General features: G+C 36.9%; 1 protein-coding gene across 2 annotated transcripts in view; it reads right to left on the bottom strand.

Moving 5' to 3' along the window:
* Positions 1-14,086: 14,086 nt before the first annotated feature.
* Positions 14,087-18,787, bottom strand: part of LOC144668376 (DNA-binding protein RFX7-like) — a 65,857-nt gene continuing 61,156 nt past the window's right edge. For both annotated transcript variants that reach the window (XM_078530343.1, XM_078530342.1), the window contains exon 9: positions 14,087-18,142. In XM_078530343.1, the coding sequence (XP_078386469.1) occupies positions 14,792-18,142 (3,351 nt within the window). In that variant the 3' untranslated portion in view covers positions 14,087-14,791. The remainder of the gene's footprint in view (positions 18,143-18,787) is intronic.

Below are 18,787 nucleotides of genomic sequence, written 5' to 3'. Positions count from 1 at the left end.
AATGTCCTGAAAGATGTTATACAAACGCAAGTTCCTTTTTCTTCTAATATGGAGCTTGCTTGTCTGTCATATACTTGATAACAGTCATGCTTCACATTGTATTAATTGCCTTTACCCAAAAATAGTTTCTCCATTAGACTCCAAAAAGGAGGAACAGTACCTCATCTTCCAATGAGGCACTTTACAGCCTTCTGGACTGAACACTAAGTTCAATAACTTCAGACCATGAACTCTCTCTCCTCTACCTTCACCTCTTTTTAAAAAAATTATTTTTATTTTTTATTTACTTATTTTCATTTTTATTTATTCGTTCATTGTTTAATCCCTTTTGCATCCCCCTTTTTCCCAACCACTGCCCCCTTCCCCCACCCCCTCCCCGAAAGGGCCATCTGTCACTTGTTCTATGTTCTTTCACAGATCGCTAACCCTTGTTCTGCCATTAACACATTCTGCTTTCTTACCTTTACATCACTATCAGCACCATTTTTAGTCGTCTTCACTACCATTAACACTCCCTTTCTCTTGTGTCCATGACATCTTTGTCAATCTCTTCTTAGCCCCCACCTATCGCTGACCTTGTACCCTGCTTCACCCACTCCACCGACCCCCCCCCACCTCCCCACCCACCCCCCAAACAGTATAAATTCCATCACATTTCTACTTTTCTTTAGCTCTGACCATAAGTTGTGCAGACTTGAAACGTTAACTCTGTTTTTCTCTCCGCAGGCCTGCTGAGTTTTTCCAGTATTTTCTGTTTTTATTTCAATTTCCAGCATCTGCAGTATTTTGCTTTTATTTTAGACTCCAAAAATTGTCGTCTTTTTCAAGATTGTGCAAAGTGAGGAAGTAAGCGTTACTAACAGGCAAATTTTGGTCTACTTCATGAAACAGCCTGCCTTGCTGTCAATCATAAAAACATCTGGAATTCCAAAAGAAAACCCATTGCCACAGATTTAAACAAAAAAAGAAGAGATCTCAGTAGGTGAGATGTCCTGGTAAATGGATTGAGAATGCAACAGAATTTGAAAACTTGACTGCACAAACAAATGGGGAAAAAACCCTGTTTTTTAAAAACACAAAATAATCAATTACCATAAAAGCTTCTGAGCACTTCCTTCAATGAAGTGGAAGGGACAGAGCTTTTTTTGTATACTCATTCTCAGGGTGAACATTGCTGGTAAGATTGACATTTATTGCCCACACCCTGTTGTCTGATAAGATGATAGTGACCTTCCTGAAATGCTGCACTCCATGATATTCTTTCTAACGATTTGATGCAACTAAGTGGCTTCAAAGATCAGTTAAAAATCAACCGCAAGGGAGTCACTTATCGGTTACCAAGGCAGATTTCCTTCACTGACGGATATTCATGAATCAGTTGGCCTTTTACAACAATGTGACTTTTACCGTGACTGACATTTTATCTTTTAAAATGAATTCAAGTTCATTGTCAAAGAAAACCAAAACATTTATAAATAAGTAGGTAAAGGCCTATCCAGCAATTCAAGTTCATTGAAGATTGAGTGTCTAGCCCATAGTGCAGGTCTTGTCCCAGAGAAAATGGTTTCTCAAGCTTTATAACACCAAAATGATAATTTAGTACAGATATTTTTGTTATTTATTATTCCTATCTATAAATTTCAATTGGGATAAAAAATGCTAGAAGTTAGTTAAAATCAGTCAACTTAGTTCAGATTCTTCCTTTTATTTGAAGATTTATCTCACTGATGAATGTTGCATTACTTTCTGACATGCTTAGAGGGTTCTCTTTAGTAAGTATTGAGCAGATTTTGTTAAATTCTGATCCATGCAAATGATTCACGTTGAACTGTGGTTTGTTGCTTTTTTTTAAAGGATGTGAAACCTTAGTCAATTAAGAAAGTGCGACACCGAAAGTATCTCAAGAAATACTAAAAGGAAATGTGACTGGCAGGCATACAGAAAGATAGAAATAGTCCCAGCTGTGCTGTTGTTAGGAAGCATTGAGTAGCATTCAAAAGTCTCTTTGCAAAAGGACTGAAGGCAATTAAAATGGGGAGATTCTACGTTTTGGTAGTCCTGATAGAGACTGTTCTGTTCAGCCTTCTTGGAAAAGTTAGATGTTCAGAAAACAGGAAAGCAAAAAAAAAAAAAATTAAAATAAGAATGCATTGTGTCATAGGAGGAAATATGCCTTCCACAATAAAAATATTTCCTCTTTCTAATCTCGTGGGCCATTTACCATAATCATGCCAAGGGGTAGGGTGGCCATTCTACATGCCAAGGGGTAGGGTGGCCATTCTACTTCTGCACCTATAGTAAGCAGTAACTAGTAACAACCCAGGGAGACTTTTCCAGCAATTTTATTTCCTTCCTTATGGAGATACTTTAGTTCCCTTGGACTTTGTTCAGATTAAACTGATTGGAAAAGGTAAATAATCAACAATAATTTATTTACCTGTGGAGATATGGAATGGCTATAATGACAGGACACAAAATGCAAAACAGCCATTTATTTTTCCAAACAGATGAGCAAATACAATTTACATGATTGATATGTATAATTGTGTTCAGTCACCTAATTATTTTGTAGCACTCTATAACACTGATTTAATAAAATTATGATCCCAATGATAGTTACCCAAAATGTATGCCTGTCAGTGAGGTTTCCTGCTGGGACTGTAATGATGTAAAATTGGATCCTTACATGTTAAGCTGCAAGACATTCCATTTTTTTGCAGTTGTGATATTTTAACTTTCTACATGGAGCATCTAACTTTATTTTTTAAACTTAAGCCTCTTTTTTTGGTCAGTGATTTCATGTTTTGATGATCTTCTTTGACTCACACTGGGGAGGTACAATGCAACTAACAACCTACAGAGAAACAATTACCCTTTTGTTGACCTCAGAGTGCACTTAACAGGAACAAGCATATAATTGCCCTCAAGATGTACCCATTTTCAGCAAATAGACTCTGATCTTGAGTCCAACTCATACAGAGCAGCAAAATGCATTACATGAAACAATGTTTCTGTCTTTATAAAACCACAATTTAGCATAAGGGATAATATGGGAGATACATGAATATGTCTAAAATAATTACGTTTTCTCATGAGCGATGGGTCTCATAAAATCAACATTTTTATATAAAAAGGTAGTTTGCAAAGGGCATAGGAGATGGTTCTTATTTTTGAGCGTACATTTAATAAAACGATCAATAAAATAGTTAAAGTAACAGCGGCAGATAGGTTTTACACTTGCTTCCTGTTTTTTTATTCTTTCATAGGATATGGCCATCACTGGCAAGGCCAGCATTTGTTGCCTAATCCTAATTGCTCCCAAGGTGATGAAAAGCTGCCTTCTTGAAATGCTGCAATCCATCTGGTGCAGATACAGCCTCAGTGCTGCTGGCAAGGGACTTCCAGGATTTTGATCCCACAACAGTGAAGGAACGGCGATGCAGTTCAAAGTCAGGATGGTATGTGGCTTGGAGGGGAACTTGCAAGTGGTGGTGTTCCCATGCATCTGCTGCCCTTGTCCTTCTAGGTGGTAGAGATCGCAAGTTTGGAAGGTGTTGTTGAAGGAGCCTTGGCCAGTGCTGCAGTGCATTTTGTAGATGGTACACACTGCTGCCACTGTGCACTGGTGGCGGAGGGAGCAAATGTTTAAGTTGGTGGAAGGGATGCTGATAAAGCAGGGCTGCTTTGTCCTGGATGGTGTCAAACTTCTTGTGTTGTTGAAGCTGCACTCATGCAGGCAAGCTGAGAGCCATCACACTCCTGACTTGTGCCTTGTAGATGTGGATAGGCTTTGGGGACTCCAGAATGGGTTAATCACTTCACCTGACCTGCTCTTGTAGCCACAGTATTTATATGGCTGGTCCAGTTCCCAGGATGATAATGGGAGATTTAGCCATTCAACGTCATGGGTAGATGGTTAAATTCTCTCTTGTTGGAGATGGTCATTCCCTGGCACTTGTGCAGCACAGATTTTACTTGCCACTGATCAGCCCAAGCTTGAATGTTGTTCAGGTCTTGTGGGATATTGGCATGGATTGCTTCAGTATCTGGGAAGTTGTGAATGGTAGTGAACACAGTGCAATCATCAGGGAACATTCCCACTTCTGTCCTTATGAGGGAAGGAAGGTCATTGATGAAGCAGCTGAAGATGGTTGGGTCTAGGATATTATTCCATGGAACTCCTGCAGCGATGTCCTGGGACTGAGTTGATTGGCCTCCAACAATCATAGCCATCTTCCTTAGTGCTAGGTATGACTCCAACCAGTGGAGAATTTTTCTCCTGTTACCCATCGACTTCAAATTTGCCACGGCTCCTTGATGTCACTCAAATGCTGCTTTGATGTCAAGGGCAGTCTCTCACCCCCGCACCACCCCCGAGTTTAGCGCTTTAGTCAATGTTTGGATCGAGGCTGTAATGAGGTCAGGAACAGAAAGACCCTGGCGGAACCCAAACTGAGTATCAGTGAGCAAGTTACTGCCGTTTAATAAGGGGTGGTTCATTTTTGAAATAATTTCTGTAATTGTATATACCCATAACTGCATAGTATTCTCAGCTGCTTATAGGATAGGGATCCAATTTACTATTTCGCATTATCAGACATGGTTTAACCTCTTCTTCCAGTGTCATGTTACGTTTTGTACACCATTCATCCTTTTACTCAAGCCTTCCATGCAATCTCTGTTTACTAATCACAGAGTCACATCAGTTCTTTTTCAGCAACAACCCCTTCTCTAATAAAAGGCAAGCAAGAATATTTCAGATATATTAGAAAACAAAGCATGATTGAGTGATTAATTACTAATGTACACCTTGTTGGTATTCAACTTGGAGTGCACAAGTGGTGCCCCAGATCATTTTGGGACTACATTCAATGCCTTTGACCTGTTGTTTTATATTTAACTAATAGGCTATTTCTGATGTTAATAAATTTATGAAAGAATATTGGAGGAAACAATTATTATTTGTAAGGAATCAGTGTACAAATATAGATTACAACATTTAGTTGGGTTTTAATTTTGAGTTGATAAAATTAGGTCTCATTTGGTTTGGATTTCAATGCATCTGGGACTGTATATTTGCATTATAATCTAACAATTATATTTTGGGTGCTGGCAAAACTGCCGTGGAATGAAAGAATAGTTATATGTCCATATTTTGTTTCAAAATGATTGCTAGTCAGTCAATTCAGTGGGGATAAACTAAACAGAGCTTAGCAGTTCTCAGCGCCAGAGGATGAGGAAAAGCAAAAAAGGAGTTTACCTATGTGTTCCCCAAGCTGTTCTATGCAGCCAATTTAGGCAGAGCACATTATTCTTCAGTTTACTGAGGACTAGAAGGGACTAAGCAATGTGAGAAAATTATAATACTAAAATCAAAAGTGAGTCATGGAGATGCATTTTGCTGCAAAAGCCATTTCTTGGCACTTCGAATACTCTTCCAATTATTATTGTCACATTTTAATTATGCTTACAAAAGTTTTTCTGAGCTAGAGATGTGGCATTTAAAATGTACAAGTGTGACCGCTACTGTTCGCGGTTAGAGATTGGGCAATGAGGTTCATTTTAAATTACATTCTAGTTCAGGTGATATTGCTAACTTGTAGCTGGTCACTGCATTTGTACATTTAACTTACTTATTCCCCAAGTGGGAGCATGGAATCAGTAAAAATGATATATCACAAAGCAGAAATTGCAGGGAAGAGCAGCATTTATACACCATTTGCAGTAACAAACATTGGAACATTTAAACTAGTAATTAACCAATTACATAATGACACTAAAAGTTAACCTAGGCTCTGATCCAGGTTAATGTGGAAATTGGTGAATACCACTTTACATAAACTGGAGTAACAAATCGCCATATTGCAGCATGAGGGCTGTCAACTTTATCCGAGGAATTTCATCTCCACCACCAGTCACAAAGCTTTTTCACCTTATCTTCCAATATTTTCTTAATTGAACAAAAATGTTAAAGTACAATTTTTAAAAACATTGTTTTTAATGCTATTATTTTTTTCCCCAGGCTGATCACAATGAGCTTGAAGGGTAATCTTCAATTCAGTCCTGAAGGGTTGACAATTGTGCCAGATACAAGCAACTTGGTTGGCTGCATTTCAACTGCCTCATGTTTTTGCAGCCTGTTCCATTTCTGTATTTTACAAAATGAATATGTATTCTTAAAAAGCACATTTTTGCATGCAAACATTTTGTGGTGTGTATGACAGAATTTTCTTTTCTCAACTATTTTAAGAAATGTTGACTGTGTGGGAAACATGCATCAAGTACTCTAGGCACTTTAGGTGGAACAATAGCTGGAAATAAACAAAAGTTCTATTTGCTGAAGGTGTGTATGGGTATAGTTTACATTTATCGGTGACTAGGAAATAATCAACTAGGAACTGGGTGAAACCCTTCGCACTTTAAAATATTACAGCAGCAAAATTAACAATGCACATACATTTTCAGAAGACATTTTAAAGTGGTGGCACTCTATTCCTTCATGGAAAAGCTGTGGTTCATTTAGTACAAAGCACAATCATTTGTTTTGGACTATTGAATCTTATGGCAGTCCTTGGGGAAAAAAATTGGAAGTTTTGACTTCAACCTGGGTCTGCAAGCTCTAGACCCCTAATAATGATATTTTCTCAAGGTAAGCACTTCATTTTTGTGGGCTTTAAGTGAGATGGCAACGCCAGTGGCGGATGTGTGATGTAACTCCACTAGATTAAGGCTACCAAACGAATTTCATTTGGGCTCACCAAGTGGCAGGATGCCAGCTCTGCCGACTTGAAATGCAGGATGTTAACCTAATTCTTCTAAACTTTTTAAACTTTATAATTATTCTGCTTTGATTTTCATTTTCACTGAAATGATTAAGGAATTGATTCCATTGGTACGGAAGGCAAGGATGTTATTTCATTAGAAGCTGGAGTCCTGAGGTCCATAACTAAATCCTTACACAAACAGTACTTCCAATGAATTTGTCCATGTGAGGATGAATGATGTCTAGAACAGGAGGTAGATTTGAATTATGACATTTGATTACCTTATAGGAAAAATAGCTCAATATATGGGGACATACTTTCCAGACCAGAATGTAGTACAAAATTTTTTTATTGGTTTTGAAACCATTTACAAAACTTTAACAATATCTGTGAGCACTTTCAATAAGAAAAAAAAACTAAGCTGAAATACTATTCCAACATTACTGCACTACTGATTTTCTCCAGCAGTACAATAGACAAACATCATTTAAAAAAAAACATTCTACACTAAATAAAATTGTGGTACAGGCAAGTATTACCTTGTGATGTAGTAAGGAGTTGAGGGGTTTGCTGTTTCTTGTAGCTTCACTTGATGTGCATTGACTGCTGAAACCAGTTCCTTCTCATCAGCTCATATTCATAACGGCAATTACTTTGCAAAAATATATGTATAGCAAATTACTGTAGGAACTTCTTCCACAATATTTTACCAAATACTAATTCTCAAAATCAACTGAACAAAATTGAAAACTGAACATATTCAACAATGCATTTATGGTGAATTAGTAAACTTCAAAAAGGTACATAACGTGTAATAGGTATAACTGCGCATTCCTGGCCGAAGAACCAGATTCATTTCAGCAAAAAGTGGTTACAGGAATATACCTAGCACTGTACAATATAATCCAACAACACACATGCACACCTGTGATCATTTATTAACATGGTGAAGCAAACTGAACTTTAAATTTTCATCCTGTTTTAATATTCTCATACAAGAGAATCAAGTAAAACAATTATCTCATTGAGATCAATGTACATTGCTACATAAAACAATCAAGATCTGTCATTTTGCAGATGACATTTCACTTTTCGTATATTTACTCATTTCCTAAAACCTTATCAAATGATTTGTTGTCTGTGACTATTATCATTTGTCCTAAGAGATGTGCCAGGCCAGAAACTCCCTTAAAGCATCTAGTGCAAAAGATAATCAAAATGTCCACTGAATTCAAAATTGAATATGAACATTTTAAAATACATCGCCAATTATACTTAAGGTGCAAATAGATGTCTGAAACCTTTGCTGCAATTTTTTTATTATGCAGTGTTATATTCCAACACTGATTCAGCTTGGTAAAGCAAATTCAGCCGTACTCTATTGGCCAGTTCTGATCTACTAGACCACAACTTTCAACCACTCTGTGAATCAGACATCTGTGAAGCGTTAAACTATTGACGGTGCTACTGAAACAATGAATCATAGTAGAAATTGTTCAGCCACAAGTTAACCTGGAATGATCTAACTTATGGTAGGTTACCAAAATGATTATTTTTTTGTGCGCTGCCTAGTGTACTCATTTAAAAAAAAGGATTATCCTAAAATTACAATTACAAAACAGATACAGAAAATTAGAATTTAAGATTTCAAAAGTTTTCAATAGGTTAATGAGTTTTTCAATTGGCCCATTAGCTAATACGCACACATACAGCTACACTTTCCTAGAAAACATTTAAAATAGCTTTAAAAAACCCTGAACCAAGTTAAAAATCAAGCATTGTGGTACAGTACAGAGTCTGATACTGCATGTAATCCCTCCATTCAACCACCTAGACAACGCATTATCTTCAAAGCCCAACAAAAAACTGGATTAACTCTTCAATCAAAAAAAAGATTTTTCCCCTCATCGTGTTAATAATAAGAGCTCAATTTCAATTCTAACAGAATGCACTGGCCATTTCAAGCACTTTGACCAATGGATCCAGCAGCACCTGGCTGTTTGACCTATTACTTCAAAATATCAATTTCAGAAAAGCATACTGCATGTACTAGGATAAAACCGTGTTTCCTCCAAAATATACAAACACTTCTCGACATATCCAAGGAAATGATAATATTGATCTTTTAGTATCAAATTATCATGTTACTCCAAGATTAAAACAAACTTAATTTTAGCAAATTTGATCAGCTATGCTGAGCTGTCAATCATGAGGTCTTGACCAAAGACATAAGCTGCACTGGGGTGGCACCTCTCTTCCAATTTGCCTGTGATAATGTCAAAAGACATATGGAAGGCTGTTTCCTACGATGGGATGGAAATGATTGATGCATCAACTATGTAGAAAAGAAAATTGACAGAGCAACGAGCAAGATTTCCACTATTCTATTAGTAAGTCTTCGGTCCCTTAGCCAAGAAAAGATTTTTTGGTTATGTTTAAATTCATGAGATCCCTGAATTTCACTTTATACAACAATATATGGAGAAAATATTCTTATCTTCAGGTGTGAACAATTACCTAAACCACCTTCTATTGAATTTCTCTCGCTTTAACTTGTTAACTGTTTATCATATTCTTTGACATTGGAACTATATTTATCAATATAGTACACATCAGTGAAATTAGAGCTGAGAAATGGCCGTGCATGGTGCTAGCATACAAATATATGAACATATTTGCATGCCATTCCAGTTAACTGTTTCCTCAAAGCATTAACTTGCTTAAAATAAACAAGTCGACAATTCTGTTAAAATATTCAAGTGTCATATGTATCAATAGCAAATTATAGGTTTAGCTTTTGTGTACAGTGAAATTTAAACCTTGAAATTATGATTATCGTGCAAATGTTGAATGCATTCATAGGATATTTCTCTATCAATCTTTCAACTCTTTACGATGAAAGAAATAGCAGAGTTAAAACTGCTCTTGTTGACACATGCAATGTAATGAATAATAATTATGAAGTCCACAGCCTAGAACACCTAGCTGAAAGATGAGCAATATGGAGGCTGACAAAAGCAACAAAACGCTGCAGAAATAAGTTACTAGTATAACCAAGAGGCTAAAAAAAATATTTTTAAAAATGCAGAAAAGCTAATAGCCTAGTGCAGACAGGACAGAATTCACAAAGAGGATACAGAAAATAAGGAAAATATGCTGCTCGAGTGAAAGCAAGATAAGTCAAATGTTTATGTTTTGCTCTTTTTTGTTCAAATCCATCATTGCAAAGATTAAATAACATCGACAAGGCCTTTTCCTTTCAGAAATACAGTGAAGAATAATCTGATTAAAATGTAAAAACATTTTAAATTCTGCATTTGTACTCTTGAGCAATAGACTGTAAATTTGTACTCAAATTCTAAAGTTCTTTATCCAACAACAAGGTTGACAGCAAAGAAAATAAAAATATGTAATCTTTACTGCTTTCTTCTTTGGTTATGGAAGGACGTCTGGGAAGAGAGGAGGCAAAGATGTAGACAATGGTAGGAAAGAGAAAAAAGGTTAAAGTCATTTATAAAATTCAATCACTTAAAGTTTTAACTTTAATTATTTAAATATATATTTTGTTGAATCATGATTCCAAAGTACAGAGTTGAAGTTAGAGCTATAGAAATGAACAAGTCTTGTGCACGGAAATATTTGTTCAAGTACTAGAAATTCAATTTATTAAGTCGCGCGAAAGACTATGAAAAATAGAAGGGGTTAAGACTCCTGCACTGTACATCTATTCCTGCAAACTTGTCTCCAGGTTCCAACAATTTAATTTTGAAATGCACCATAATGTTGACACATTTCTCCACTGTCATTATTTCTGATATCTGTGGTCACAATTTTCATGATTGACAACTGAACACAGCATAATCATAATAATTGAATTAGAACAGGAATAAATCATTTTTAAATTACTATTTGAAAAGTATTAATTTTAAAAAGAGGAACACACCTTTTATTTCATCATCAAACACAACGCAGTTGTTTCAAGCGAGATTGGGGGCAAGAAAATCAATGGCCGAAAGAAATCTAATTTCATGATAATATCAACTATAACTGCAATCGGACTTTAAGGTAAGCAGATAAATTTCACTGCAAGCCTAGATATCATCTAGTGTCACAGATTGTCATTTTCATGAAGTATTTATTATTTCCCTGTCATTATGTAAGCAGACAAAATTCAGTTTAAGCTCTGACCCAAGAGTTTTGAAATTACTGACTGCATTTTGAAGATTTGCTATAAATCTGAAGGGGAGAACAACTGCTCAGGGTGGCTTCACTGCGAACAGAAACACTGAATTAACAATGGATTAAAAAATTAAAAGGCAAGGTTAAAGTAGAGCACCATCTTGTGGCAACACGTGCATCAATCCAATGTAATACAGTTCAAATAGAGATAACTCAGCACAAGCCCTTGTTTTGAAGTTGATTTTAATATTGGTGCTCTTTATAAATTTTGGATGGCTAAAATTTTCTGTCAAAAGGATATATGTTTATAGACATTAGTTTTACTGCTCATTTCTTATTGTAGAGATGATTTGAATTCCATGTGCCCCAAAATGAAGAGGTGATTAAAAGTTAAAAATTGGAATTAAAATGTTATTTAAGTAAATGTTAGAAAAAATTTGGTGTCATTCTGTAATCAAAATTTTTGCTTGTGTATAACTGTCAAATTAAAAGGCATTTTATGTGTATGGTTCAATTGTGACTAGGATTCAGCTTACACCCAATTTGTTTCCCAATTCTTATTTTCATCATTATGCATACATTTAGTCAGAACAGTTAACATGGAAAACAGATTTCTTCATAACTTTAGTTATACACATTAGGCAGTCAGAGGGTTTGCTATAACCTACTACATCACAGGGGTACAGAGAAAGCACCTCATCACAATACAAACAAGCTAGGTAGAATCAATAAAATTCAAAGCGTTTTTTTCCCCAAATTGCTACAGAAAGGTATGGGAGACAATACAACTTCAAGTGGTTCATGAAGTCTTAGCGTAACACCAAAATTTGGTAACATTGTGAAAATGATAATACCTGTAAATCATTAAAATTTGTACAAGTATTGGTTATAAATCACTCAAGGTGTTCCCCCTTTAGCATTTACACTCCTTAAATATTTGATTTCAGTAAAGCTGGAGTTCTGACAAAATGATATTTTTACAAGTTCTTTGTCAAAGTCCACACCTTTTCTTGGAATATTTCTAGATTAAATACTTGGAAATAAAACTATTTTTTCAGTATTTTTTAAATTTACCTTACAGTGTGTTGGACATTGATTAAAATTGCTTAACAATTGATTCAGATGACCAATACACCTATATATTAGGGGGGTATACATCATGAAACAAATTGCTCGCAATAATTAGATAATTTAACATAGTTATAGCATTTTGTTTTTTTCTTTATCATTCCAATTTCCCCCCTTTATCTACTTCCTTTTAAGGTGACTTGTACTTGGTTGCAATTCCATGATACGCTGAAGCTCTCAGGTTATCGAAAGCAAATTAACATCCTTCAGGTATGACCTTGAAGTCAAGTGGGCTGTTCAACTGTGGGGCACATCAGTCAACCTCAATCCTCTCTTTTAAATTTACAAGTTCCAGTGACTGCTCAGTGGATTAATGCACTATGAGATGTGGTATGGAACTTCACAAATCAAAATTTGTTTCAAATTAATTGTTTGTGCTGAATCAGCCATTCTAAGATCAGAAGTTGGGAAAATGTTTAAATATACATATGTACTTTCAGTAGAAGGCAATCGACCATCAGAACCCTGGTCGACTTTCCACTACCTGGTTCAGAGATACAGCAAACTTCAATACCTACCCCATAAAAGCATATATCAGTGGAGGGCCCCTCATGCATGTATCAGCTCTCTGAAAGAGTTATCCACAGAGCACCATTTCCCGACCTTTCTCCAATTCTTAGTAATTACTTCTTGTTCAAATATGTATCCACTTCCCTTTTAAAAGGCATTATAGATTCTCTTTGCAACACTGTTTCTGATGGAGCACTCCAAACACAACATAGAATTAGACAGAAATTACAATACAGAAATAGGCCACTCCATCCCAACAGGTCTGTATTGATATTTATCCTCAACATGAGCAGCTTTTGCTCAAATCAAAATGCTTCTAAAAACTCTACCTACATTCTTTTGATGATAATCTTATATTTATAGCCTTTATAGTTATAGACTTATCAACCCTACCTTTGTTGAGCATGGCCAGGGCAGCAGTTAAAGGAGGATCTAACTTAGGAGCTCCTTAAAATGTATGCTTCAGGATCAAACCATATGTTGTATTTACTCACTGAACAATCGGGAAAGCTGTTATAGATTTCAATAAAGATATATGCCCAAGGGGGGAAAAGGTATGTAGATTATACCAGGGCCTAATTAAAATAAATTCATTTTAGGAAGTTCCTTTGAGCTTAATCACCAACATTCCTCCGTCATATCTTTTAACCCACTGCCTGGTTGGAGGAGTGCTACATGATACTGCCCAGGCAAGTACCATTCTGTCCTTTTAGTGGTTTATTCAGGGATTTTAAAAAATGCATATTTTTTTCAAGATTTCTTCTCCTTTGAATGGTATAACAAAAAAATCCAAACCTTTACCAAGAAATACCTTGCCAGGCATTTTGACAACTTTTCCTAAAGGAAAGGAAAATGTATTCAAATCAACTTCAAGTGTAAGAATTTCCATTTGAAATATATATTACAGCGAATTTTTATACAAGAAATACCGGGGTTTTTTTGCAATTAGGAGGTACCCATTGATTTTCCTATATAATATACACTCTTTCAGTAAGGATACAAGGAGCTTAATCCATTATTTGTTAATGGATCCATGTACTTGTTAATGGGTTCATGTTCAATTTCTGTCTGCACTTCTGAACAGTTGCTTACTTGCTTAAAATAAATGGGTTAACACTCCCGTTAAAATATCGCAGAGGAATTTAGCAAGAACAAGTTAACCAGTGCAATAAAAATAGCGCACAAGGGATGAAACACCTAATGAATCTACTACCTTGCATAAATTACCAAATTAATGAATGTTCCATGTTAAAAGATGAACATTACATTGCTGACAACTTAAGTCACTTAACCATCACATAACTCTAAATGTCAAAAGGCAGACAGATAAATGAACTCTTACTGCAGTTTCTCAAATGACTTCTCACTATTTTATCCATTAAAACCAGTGACAGTCACCCTGGAATTTTGTGATCCATACCAGGTGTTTGAGTGATATCATAAATGAGGAATGCACCTCATGGTTTCCATTCCTATCGCTGGAAAATTGCTTTCCTTTTGTCCATAATGCTGACTTCCAAATGCACCAATGAGTATTATTATGCAGAGAACAAAATAACAAAGGGTGACTATAATACCAGTATATAAATATTGTCTCTTACAACAGAGTTATGGAAAATTCAGCAGAAAGCACACAGTAAACTGATGCATTAACTTAATGTGCAGCCAACAAGACCTACATTCACACTATGACTAGCTTTTTTTTAAAAAAAAAAGGCAGTGCGATACAGGATAGTGGCCTGGATTTTATCTTGAGACTCTGGGCTGAAGATTCAGTCAGCTAAATCATATACTGGATATTAAAGTTGGAAGGGCAATGAATGAAAGTGATTCTATACAAGATAAATTGACCTAAGTTAAGCAGTATTTCATTTCACCACTGATGATCTTAAAAAGGCTCTAACTGCATTTACATTTCACTACAGCAACCTACCCAAGACAGCCTAGCTTATAAATTAATCCAATTCCATAAATTGATAGCATATGCACATGTCTGCAGTAAACCAAACAGGAAGATGTCAAATACTGGCACCTAAAATTAAAGAATTATGGACACATTATTGAAACCCATGAATGCACAGTAGTTAGTTTTCTCCTGTATCACCTCTTTTAGGAAGAAATGTTTCTCTTAAGGCAGGCACATCTGTTAGGCCAAATGTGATGTGTCAAAAAATTAAATGTGTGCTATATAGTTAACAGTACTCTTTGATTTAACCTAACATTTCAACTGCAGGATGATCTTTACTTTCCATCCAGTCAAAACCTGAAGACTGCATGGAGTTCATGGACTCATTACAGATTTGCTGGAATACTGCATCATCATTCAATTCCTCCAGTGTAGTATCAACATCTTGTCCCTGTTGTTTACTTGGGTCAAACAGCAGATTTGTGTCTAAAGTGCTCAAATCATTTATACTGCCTGAAAGTTCAGCAGACAACCTGAGATCACTGGAGAAATCAGAGGCAACATTTAGATCTGATGACACTTGACCAACCATTTGCTGGCTTGGTTGTAGGCTGTCTTCAACCAGAAAGTCTTTGACTGTGTTGTTGAAATCCAATGACTGCTCTCTGGCTTCAGTTTGTGCTTGATTATCCTCAGAAATATAACCCAACTGATCGTTGTTGGTGTGTTTTATGAGGTAACTAGGCTTCTGGAATTCAAAGACAGAAGAGCTTGAATTAATCATTGGTTGCTGGTTGGCACTAGCACAACTAGATGTTGTCTCCAATATCTGAGTAAGATTCATCCTTGCTGTATAATTGGAGGGCAAATTGTTTATTCCTAGACCTCTGACTGCATCATCACTGTCTGAATCAAGTTTACTTAACAACACATTTGTAATTTTCTTAGTGTTGGTTTGCTTCTGGTAAGATGGTAAAGGACTCTGCATCATAACAGACAAAGGGACAGATTGGCTTCGCTGAGCCATACTGTTGGCACTGTTATTTGAAATATTGTTAGCAAAGGTGTTGTTGTGAACTTCAGGTGTTACTAGGCTTCCAAAAGATGCCAAACTTGTTCTTGGCAGGTTAATCACAGGAGTTAGAGTACTTCCACTAAGATTACGTTGACGATGAACAGCAGGACTGACGCTGCGACACCTAAAATTATTGATTAGTGAATGTATTCCTTTGTTATCAAGAGGTGCTGGAACTGCGAAGCCCTCCTGCTTATTGCCATTAGCCATAGAAGCTATCTGGTGTGGTACAGGTGAAACTGGAGTCAAACGACCCAACTGAGCATCATGATGTCTTGACTGTAACTGCATGGTACTATGGTGATATGACTGCATCGTTTGTCCAGGAACAGCAAAGGCATGCGGTTTTCTAAAGTGGTCCTCAGCCAGTTCCTGATAACTGGGAAGAATACCACTGCTAGAAACTGCAGAATTGCCTACTCCAGTGTTGTATCCATTATTCATCCATTCAATTTTTGTTTTGTCTGGGTGAGTGGCCATAGGCCTTTGCATTGGTTTAACAGGGCTGCTAGAAATGACACTAGCATCTTGGTATGCCATGCTGGAGCTTATCGGAGTAAAAGCAAAAGGGTTCCTGCATTCAACAGGGCTCGGAGGCACACTACTACTACAGTTTGAATGAGGAGTGCCGACTGGTGTATGTCTGCTGCTGCCAAGCGCGCTATCTACAGGCGTTGTCTGAGCCATTCTGGAACTTGGACTTGAACAGGTTTGAGAGCCAATCATCTCTGATGTAGGCGTTGGATTGGGTGTAGGAGTTGGTGTTGGTGTAGGAGTTGGAGTTGGAGTACCACTGCTATGGATTGGATGGTAGAATTGTCCAGCTTGATGAGATGACAGCACTGTACCTTGACCTATTGTGGAATGACTATGAGCAGGTATTCCCAAACCAGTTCCAAAATTAGCATTCATAGACATTTGCTCTTCAAATAATACTAATTCTTCAACAATACTGTCCTGTGTGAGATCTTCATCAAACTGAAAGTAGCTTTCATTGCTTTGTGAACCTGAAGGTGCGAGCTCCATCAAACTATCCTGCAGAGGTAATTGGTTTGATGACTGTGCTTGATTTAGGCCTTGCAGCTGAACTGAAGTAGAACTTTGTAGCTGGTTCTGTGCTTCCATTTGCTGATCATAAGACTGCTGATCCAACCCATTACATTGTACTGGTTCCCAATCAGACACTTGAAAATCAATGGTCCCCGAATTCCCAATCACATTAGCATTTAGTACTTGCTGTCTTTCTGTAGGCACAAAACACTGGTGACTCTTATTGATATGCTGCATGTCAGTATGATTGGCAGTCAGCTTTGTACTTGTATTTCTTTGCAAACTGAATGAACTCATTTCCAAATCTGCAGTTTTGTTTTCCTGAAAGGTTTGTTCTGCAGTAGTCTGAGGGTAATCCAAGGTTACTACTTGAATATCGGATGAAGGGTTTGCTAATATGCGGGTTATTCCTGTTGTATTCAGTTTAACAGTAACTTTACCGGGTGCCTGAGTCACTGCTGGTGCATTTTCGTTTTTTACTGGTAAAGCTGCAGATAGTTTTGGAGATGTCATTACTGCAATGCCATGGCAAGCCTTCTGATGTTCTGCACTACCTACAGTATGTTCTAAAAGCATAGCCTTCTTCACAGGAGGCAACTGTGCTTCAAATGCAGAATTAGAGGGCGAGCGTTTTCTTGGACTTTTTGGGCACATCCCATTGTCTTTATGAGACCTGACAGCTTCAGTAATGGATTTTGAATTAATGCTGGTGCTCGTGAAATTTGAAGTGGAGGAAACAGAAAAGACACTTTGATTATTTCCCACTATTGAAATGGCCAGATTTTCATTATGTACAAACTTGCCTTCGTTTTTGGTCTTTTTTCCTTCGGTTTTCTGACCATTACAGACTTTTGCTGTCTTCTCATTAGCTGCTTTCCCATTTGATGTCTTCACTTTCATGCCACCATCACTATTACTTTTTTGTCCACATAGAGAGGAACCAACTGTTCTCTTTGGATCCTTCAAATGACTTGAATTCTCTTGGCACTGAATCTGCTTTTCATCACCTGATATTGCCTCATGTTCAGATTTAATGACCTCAGCAGTAGGTGTAGTTGTGGCACTACTTGTTTTGGATCCTACAGCAGGAAGGCAAGAAGTTGAGCCAACTCTCAATGTTGGACCAGTTTTCAATTTGTCTCCTATTCCAGTATTGTTATTTGCTGATGTAGGTTTGGGAGATGCACCAGTGTTAGGAGGGAGAGATATTGTTGTCATCTTCACCATATTCAGGGGGCTTGCATGTGATGGGCCAGAAACAACAGTTTTAATTGGACTACTGGCCAAAAGTACTGTAGTTGGGGAACTAAGGGTAAGTGTGCTGGTTGAGGCTGGTTTAGGCAAGATTTGATGATAGCGAGGTCTTGAGCGATCATTGTGTGGACTAGCAGGGACATTCTGGACAGTCTTCTGTTGCTGTTTGACTGACTGCATATGTTGCGCAACAACCTGAACATTCAAAGGAAGGACCTTGTTATCTGATGATCCTAATGGACTCGGTGATGTCATCATCTGTCTGCTTCTTTGCATCTGAAAAATTGAACGTAATAGGCATATAAAAATTATATACAAATATACAAACTCCTCAGCGCAAAGCAAGTGATTTTTCTTTAGCTTGAACTACCAACAGTTTTGCCACATCTTACTTTCCTGTAATGTACAAAGTAAGATACTATATTACAGCGAATAGGGTAAACATATCCAAGTGAACTAAGGTAAAAATCTTTACTTTTATTTCCAGACCTAATTTCAAAATTAAAATCATCGTATCCCCAGTTATTGAAAATATCTCCAAGTTAATTACATGAACTAAATTCTTGCGTCACTAGCAATCTATTCTCCCATTTTAATTTTCTTCGTAATTCACACACAAGTTTCTGTGTATTAATACTCAACTACTTTTTGTTTAATTGAATTTTAAAATATCATTCACAGGATGTGGGCATCATTGGCAAGTCCAGCGTTATTGCCCATCCCTAACTGCCCTTGAATGGTGGTGGTGGTGAGCTGCCTTGAATCACTGCAGTCTGCATGGTGAAGGTACGTCCACAGTGCTTTTAGATAGGGAGTTCCAGAATTTTGATCTTGTAACAATGAAGGGACAATGATTTATTCCCAGGTCAGGATAACGTATGAATCAGAGAATGTTGATATAGATCTTGTGCAATGGAGAAT

Source organism: Cetorhinus maximus, chromosome 26 (genome assembly GCF_964194155.1).
Source record: "Cetorhinus maximus chromosome 26, sCetMax3.hap1.1, whole genome shotgun sequence".
Classification (NCBI taxonomy): Eukaryota; Metazoa; Chordata; class Chondrichthyes; order Lamniformes; family Cetorhinidae; genus Cetorhinus; species Cetorhinus maximus.
The sequence above is the reverse complement of the archived record's forward strand: the minus strand, read 5'-3'. Positions and strand labels throughout refer to the sequence as shown.